Source organism: Corticium candelabrum, chromosome 10, assembly GCF_963422355.1.
Source record: "Corticium candelabrum chromosome 10, ooCorCand1.1, whole genome shotgun sequence".
NCBI lineage: Eukaryota > Metazoa > Porifera > Homoscleromorpha > Homosclerophorida > Plakinidae > Corticium > Corticium candelabrum.
This window is the reverse complement of record NC_085094.1, coordinates 8,132,770-8,140,269: the sequence shown is the minus strand read 5'-3', so window position 1 is coordinate 8,140,269 and position 7,500 is coordinate 8,132,770. Positions and strand designations below refer to the sequence as shown.

Sequence of the window (7,500 nt, the reverse complement as noted above, 5' to 3'; positions counted from 1 at the left end):
CTGTTATAATGCGCGGGGGGGGGGGGATTGTTACGTCACGTATTGTCACGTCACGTATTGTCGGTGTCCCAAAGGACTGCTGATTGGCTCAACAAATTCCCAAGTGTGATTTACGCTGACAAGTTAGTGTTACGTCACCTATTTTTTTGTGTCCCCAAACGACTGCTGATTGGTTCAACAACCCCCCCCCAGCCGAGCATGACACACGCTTACAAACAAACATAGGTACGTACAAACATAGCGACATACCAATAGACAGACCGGAAGTAAATTCAGCCCATTTAGAGTGAGCTTCTCACGAAGCAGTCCACCACTCAATATGGTGTCCTTCTTTTACCCTCGTAGCTATATATATGCTAAATAGTATATTGTAAATTTATAATGCATTTCTGTGTAGCATTGAAGCCACAATTTGCAGCTAATATGGAAATTCAGAAGTTGAGTCAACATTTTGTGATGGTAAATATTCAGGATGATGAAGATCCGAAAGATTCCAAGTTTGCTCCAGATGGAGGATACATTCCAAGGATTATATTTTTAGGTAAGAGCAGAACAATACAGGCACTGAGAGATGCATCCCTCCAATACAATAGTCTAGTGTATTGTGAGATGCATCCCTTTAATACAATAGTGTAGTGTATTATGAGATGCATCCCTCCAATACAATAGTCTAGTGTATTGTGAGATGCATCCCTCCAATACAATAATGTAGTGTACATAACGCTCTCATAACTAACGTATGTCTAGACTCAAACGGTGATGTTCAAGTGGACATCATCAACAATGAAGGAAATCCCAGCTACAAGTATTATTATCCTGACCCAAACAACAGTGAGCACAACTCATCATTCATTGATATCAATTGATTCCATGTTTCCGTCTAGTCGTGTCTACAATGAAGCAAGTAGCAGTCACACTCGGAAGTGCTACAAAAGACGAACTCTAGACTAGCATTGTTATCCAGTCCATTGAAATCAACTGTTAGTCAATTGAAATCATCTGTGAGAAATGTTACAGACTTTCTTCACACCCAGTTCCTTTTTTTTCTTCCATTTCATCACTTGTCCATGAGTTGGTATAACGACTTGATTGTCTGCATTCATTTTTCCAACAAAAAGGTACGTCTGTCCTTTTTTGATCGTTGGACAGCAGACTGGGATTTTAATCCACACTCGAAGCGATTTATTTTTTTTATAGAGCTTCTTCTCTTTCAGAAGTAATCTTCCATAGAAAATCTTAACGTCTTTGACCGTGTAGCGTGCACGATTTTTCTTCGTTAAATTTCCTCGAACTTCACCACTAAACACTACAATAACGAAATAAATTGAAGTAGAAATCAATCGAGACATAAGCAGCTTGTTGTTTTAAGTAATCTACACTATGCACATGCAACTGTGATGATTTGAGGTATATGCAGCTGCAGCAGGAAGTCGATGTTTTGGCAAACATTTTAGCTTATTCTGTGCATGTTGTAGAGGACATATGATGCTGGGAATTGGATTGTATGAGTTGAATGTGTCATGTGTGATATGGGGTGGGGAAGTTTATTGTTAACAGTCGGATGTATTACAACTGATGTTGACTGTGTGTAATTCTCATACTTTGTGTATGGGTTTCAAGTATGCAACAAACTAGACAGGCAAACGTGCACACACACACACACACACACACACACACACACACACACACACACACATACACACACACGGACAGACGGACGGACGGACACACACACACACACACACACACACACACACACACACACACACACACAATGGATACACATGGACACACACACAAACAAACACACACACACACACACACACACAGCCTGACAAAGAGGGACATGATGCCAACAACAAACAAGTCTACACTTGAACACGTGATACATAAGTAGTTGATATCAACCAACACATAAATTACACACATCCTATACTCACCAAATGTCTTTTCCAATTCTCTCACCCAACAGATGTCTGAAATCTTCGGTTTTGAGCAATTTGAGCACGGCTCTGATATCAGAACACAACATGATGCACATCAACACCACACTTGCAAATATAAATTAATTAATTTACGATCGTGTTAATAGTTAATTAATTAATTATCGTACCTCATTCTTGATCTTGTTGTGACTCTCAATCAAATGTCACAACCAGACATGCAGGCAATGACAAACATAGTTAGAATGACAGACAGACAGACAGACAATGAACTAGCTGCGTTGAGTGACTAATACCTGCCCAATATAGGGGGTAGGGATATACACAATAATTATTGTACAGTAAACCTACATTTTTGCAGTTGATTTGCAATAAGCTTGACAACTTGTCAATACATAAAACTGCCAAAAATTAGTTGAAAATAATATATTTACAAAAATAATTATTATAAACGTAGGTTTACTGTGTCCCTACCCCCATGTATTTGGGCATGTATTGGTCGCTCAATGCAGCTTCAATGTTCACTGTTTGTTGGTTTGTGTCATTCTAATTTTGTTGTGTTAATATATAAATTAATTCTATTTTATTAATTAAGATAAGTTATATATTAAATAATATATATATAAATATATTTTATTAATTAAAATAAGTTATATGTTAAAAAGAATATAATATATATATATATATAAATTTATTTTATTAATTAAAATAGGTTATATATTAATTAAAATATATAATATATATAATAACATATAATTAGATATTTACCTGGAGGAACACATTCGGTGCCTTTCAGAATTAATCCATCTCTGCATTCACATTGAGCAACAGCACCATCAGCGATACAAATCTGTTGACAACCACCATTTTGTCTATCTCTGCATGGATTTGCTGTCTTGTTGTCACTGCCATCTTGTTGATTATGAAGTTTGTTGTCACCTAGCACCTTTTGTCTTGCTACTTCAACAGTGTTGCTGTTATTTTTTACACAAGATACTTTTTCTGCCTTTTTGTCATGCCAACAGGTTCTGTTTTCAGTAGCAGCCATTGAGTCTGGACTCCCTGCATCTGTTACTATTGTTGCAAAGTCATTGGTATTGCTGATATTGGCAAGATTTATTGAGTTATTAAAACCGAAAACGATGGTGTCAAGTGTGACAAACGTTGGGCTTTTGATAAGGTTGGTTTCGTTGTTGCCTAGTTGTAGTGTGTCATTGACACCACTTCCGTTAATATTAACGACTTCCTTGTCACTTTGTAGAGAGGGATCAAACACTAACGTAGGACCATCGTCATTGTCCCCTCCAACAAGTGTTGAGGAGACGCCACCAGACTCCTCGCTGTATATCAATCTACATCACAAAATATATACAGCATACTATACATGTACTGAGAATGTATCATTCTAATACAATAGTCTAATATATTGAACGATGCATCCCTGAAATACAATAGTCTAGTGTATTGTGAGTAGTCTCACGTAGTCAGACCCTGTCCCGCCACGTCATACTTACGTACACCAGGAAGTATGACGAGGCGGGAAAGGGTTTGGCTAAGTGAGATTATATTGTGAGATGCAACCCTCCTATACAATAGTCTAGTGTATCGTGAGATGCATCCCTCCAATACAATAGTCTAGTGTATTGTGGTTAACCTTGCCAAACGAGAATTTAGTTTTGACTTTTCATAAATTTATGTTCGTGTGTGTGTGTGTGTGTGTGTGTGTGTGTGTGTGTGTGTGAGTGTGTGTGTGTGTGTGTGTGTGTGTGTGTGTGTGTGTGTGTGCTTGGTTGCATTGTAGTTTGCGTTGTAGTTTGCATTGTAGTTTGCATTTTAGTTTGCATTTTAGTTCGTGTCGTAGTTTGCTTGTAATTTGCCTTGTGCTTTTGATGACAGTTCTGAAAAATATATATATTGTGAGATGCATCCCTCAAATACAATAGTCTAACGTATTGTGAGATGCATCCCTCCAATACAGTAGTCTAGTGTATTGTGAGATGCATCCCTCCAATACAATAGTCTAGTGTATTGTGAGATGCATCCCTCCAATGCAATAGTCTAGTGTATTGTGAGGTGCATCCCTCCAATACAATAGTCTAGTGTATTGAGAGCTGCATCCCTCCAATTATGGCAATACAATTAATAGTCTAGTGTATTGAGAGATGCATCTCTAGCTACAATAAATTGAATACAGTAGCACCTCAACATATTATAACCAAACTCACTACTACCCATGCAGTATCACTCACCTGTTATCCCTAACAGCCAAAATACTTGGATCGCCCACATCTGTCTCAACTGTGTTCTGAATATTATTGCCATCAGTGCGCACAGAAACAACGCTGTTTTCTACAGGATCTGTGTAAAACAGTGCATTGTTTGAAAAGTCACCAGCCATCGCTCCCGGCTCATTGACATCAATTGCTGCCGTGTTTGGATTCTGACCATCTAAATCTGAAACTCTAATTGTTTGGTCTGTTCTGTTATACCAAGCCATCTTGTTGTGCTGTAGATTGAAATCACTTGTCCCAACATCTGGAATTTCATTAGTAAATAATGCTGCCAGACGAGCTCGATCCTGTGCAGGCATCCAGTAGAAGAGACCAGGACGACCAACAATAAGATTCTGAGCAGTAGAAGGAAGACCTAATAAACAAAAATTATACAAACAGACAGACAGACAGACATGCCAACTGGCAGACAGACAGGCAGACAGACAGACATGCCAACAGGCAGACAGACAGAGACATTGTCATAAGGATTATTGTATATTTAGTGTTTGTAATTTGCTTAAAATGTATAAAATAAATGAAGACGGACAGACAGATAGACACACAAACAGAAACACACACAAACAAACACACACACACACACACACACACACAATGACACACACAACACACACACACACACACACACACACACACACACACACACACACACACACACACACACACACAATGGTACAGTATGAACAAAATCCTGTCAGTACATCTAAACTCACCCCTTGGAGATTCACATAAGCACTGAGCAAAAATTCTGATATCATACCGAACATACTGTCTCCACACAACAATCAACTTTTTGTTGTTCGGATCAGAAACATATATGACAACAGGATCAGACTGACGCCGAGCGACATTATACATCGCAACTGATCCAACAAGCAGCATCGACCCACCAAGAAACGAACGACCGCCAATCACCTCTTCCCAAACAACAACAGGAGACTCGAACGGTGGATAGTACACAACATCAGCACGCTGTATAGGATTCTTATCAAGGCTATTAAATTTTCCAGGTCCGAGAGTCACATCGTATCCATCCAGTCTCGCACTGTTCAACACACGCTGTTCTTCTTCATTCGTATCAGACCATACACAAACAACAGATCCTGTGCTGTGATCGAATGTTGCCTCAAATCGTGAGTTAGAAACCGACGTTGAGCTGATCATCACTGCAGTTGGAATAAAATCTAGAGGATCAGATGGCATGATTGTGCAGTCTTCGCGCAATACGATGTACAAAAGTTTAGCTCGTTTGTCAACGATGCTTCTAACAATCAGATACATTCGGTTGTTGATCGGATCATGGACAAGATGTGGCTTTCTTACTGAGCCATTAAATGGAAAAGTCGAGGACGCGTTTGGTTTTAGAGTAGAGTTGAAGCAGACGACACGAACTTGGTATTGGTCACGTGACAACTGAACTTCACCAGCAACAACATACAGTTGAGTGTTTGGTATATAGATGACCATGGGGTTAATACAGTTGAGTCGTCTGTTGTTGCTGACTATTGACATGGCAATGAAAGCATTTCCTGCTCGTTCTGTTCTATTCGAATCAGCAGAAATTCGTTGCCCGATAATCAACCATCTGGAAACTCGTGTATGATATGCCTGATACACAACCAGATACTCATTTTTGTGTACATTGTATGCAATCGATGGCCATCCTTGATACTTCCCATCTCTAATCGAAATTGAAATCATTGCATCTACTGTTGCAGCTCGAGTGTTTTCACACAAAACTCTACGACGTGTTGCGTACAGTCTTTCCGGCAAGTTGTCAAAATTTCGATCAGAATCGAATACAACAAGATATTCGTTTGATATATTGTTGTATGCAGCTGCATGATTGAGGGTTTTACCTGAGGACAATACACGAGGTGTGATGGGCATGGCCTCTCCACATGAATCAAACCACGGAAGTCCCGCCAGGTTTGATCCTGTAGATCTCTTCACCACACGTGAGCTTGTATCAATAGACGTGGGCGTGGTTACGTCAACTTCCGGTTGCAGTCTGAGGTCATCGTCAACAACCGCGAGATCGTCATTAACAACCTCGAGTTCATCATCATCAATAGTTTCCTGTTCCAACGCTTCAGTCGAAGCAAACACTTCGGTTGATGTGAAATCCTCCTTTCTGGAGAAATCAGTCATCTTCGCTTGCACTTCCGGCTCTGACCATTTAATACCATTTACTTCCGGTTTCAATACTTGAACAAGAACAAATACGTTAGAAGGTGGAATCTTTACAGAAAGTCTCTGTAGGTGGAAACATACTTTGTGAGTTGGTTTCATGGCTTGCTGTGTTGTGAAACACAGAGAGTGGAAGGAACAAGGCAAAAATGAGAAAGAGCATCACCCCAAGCTGCAGGCCTACTGTAACCGTGAACTTCTGAATCTGGTTGATTTCAAAATTCGTATTAATTGTATTTTCACATGTGGTTGGCGTGATAACGTGAAGGGTGTGTGGGTGTGTGTGTGTGCGTGCGTGCGTGCGTGCGTGTGTGTGTGTGTGTGTGTGTGTGTGTGTGTGTGTGTGTGTGTGTGTGTGTCATTGTGTACATGTGCTTGCTGCATGCGTGTGATATTCAAACACAAAACTCGATCCACATTTCCGCCTTCTATATTAATGAATCAACCACCAACTAGCCAGACAGAAACCATTCCAGTATGAAGTATATCACGATCTACTACACAACAAGTTCAGACAAAAGTAGAGAATGTCAAGTCCCAAAGAGCCACAAGAGATCACATCAATAGCACCAGAGACCAAAATACGGTAACACCACTCATAACCAATGGCCACAGCAGATAGAAAAAGCAGAAAAAAAGAGACATCCAAACGATGACATCCAACTCGGTCATCAGTTGCCTACTAGACTACGGTATTCTCTCTCACGTTCGGAACTCCAGACTTCGACTCGTGCTTCACCTGCAGGGATCACCAGTTGTGATGTGGTGGATGTTCCCATTGCAAAGTACTTCACGCCTTCACTCGGTTCTGGACAACAGAGAGGTCTGGGCATGCAAATACGCAAAGATTCTTGGTCTACAAACAAAGGGTTTTCACGTAGAAAGGAACCGTGGAGAATCATCACATTTTCGAATATGTAGCAAAGCATGTCACCACATGAAGACTGACTTGCAACTGCACCAGCAATCACTAGAATTTATAAAGCAACGTCAGTAGTAATCTTGTCTGTCTGTGTGTCTGTCCGTCTGTCTGTCCGTCTGTCTGTCTATCTGTCTGTTTATCTGTTTGTCTATCT

The 7,500-nt window shown here is 40.1% G+C and overlaps 3 protein-coding genes across 3 annotated transcripts in view; 1 reads left to right on the top strand and 2 right to left on the bottom strand.

Annotated features, from left to right (window-relative positions):
- LOC134185579 (thioredoxin domain-containing protein 12-like) overlaps positions 1-1,029 on the top strand; it is a 2,356-nt gene extending 1,327 nt beyond the window's left edge. The window contains exons 3-5 of the mRNA XM_062653395.1: positions 398-541; positions 748-831; positions 885-1,029. Of these exons, the coding sequence (XP_062509379.1) occupies positions 398-541; positions 748-831; positions 885-946 (290 nt within the window). The 3' untranslated portion in view covers positions 947-1,029. The remainder of the gene's footprint in view (positions 1-397; positions 542-747; positions 832-884) is intronic.
- Positions 843-6,627, bottom strand: LOC134185578 (uncharacterized). Its single transcript, XM_062653394.1, has 6 exons — positions 6,509-6,627; positions 4,948-6,441; positions 4,193-4,589; positions 2,712-3,295; positions 1,941-2,012; positions 843-1,306 (listed from the first exon to the last, which is right to left on the bottom strand). Exons 1-6 carry the CDS (start codon positions 6,585-6,587, stop codon positions 996-998), a joined length of 2,937 nt encoding a protein of 978 aa, XP_062509378.1. The 5' UTR covers positions 6,588-6,627; the 3' UTR covers positions 843-995.
- A 211-nt stretch (positions 6,628-6,838) lies between these two features.
- LOC134185947 (uncharacterized) overlaps positions 6,839-7,500 on the bottom strand; it is a 2,985-nt gene continuing 2,323 nt past the window's right edge. The window contains exon 4 of the mRNA XM_062653839.1: positions 6,839-7,394. Within this exon, the coding sequence (XP_062509823.1) occupies positions 7,096-7,394 (299 nt within the window). The 3' untranslated portion in view covers positions 6,839-7,095. The remainder of the gene's footprint in view (positions 7,395-7,500) is intronic.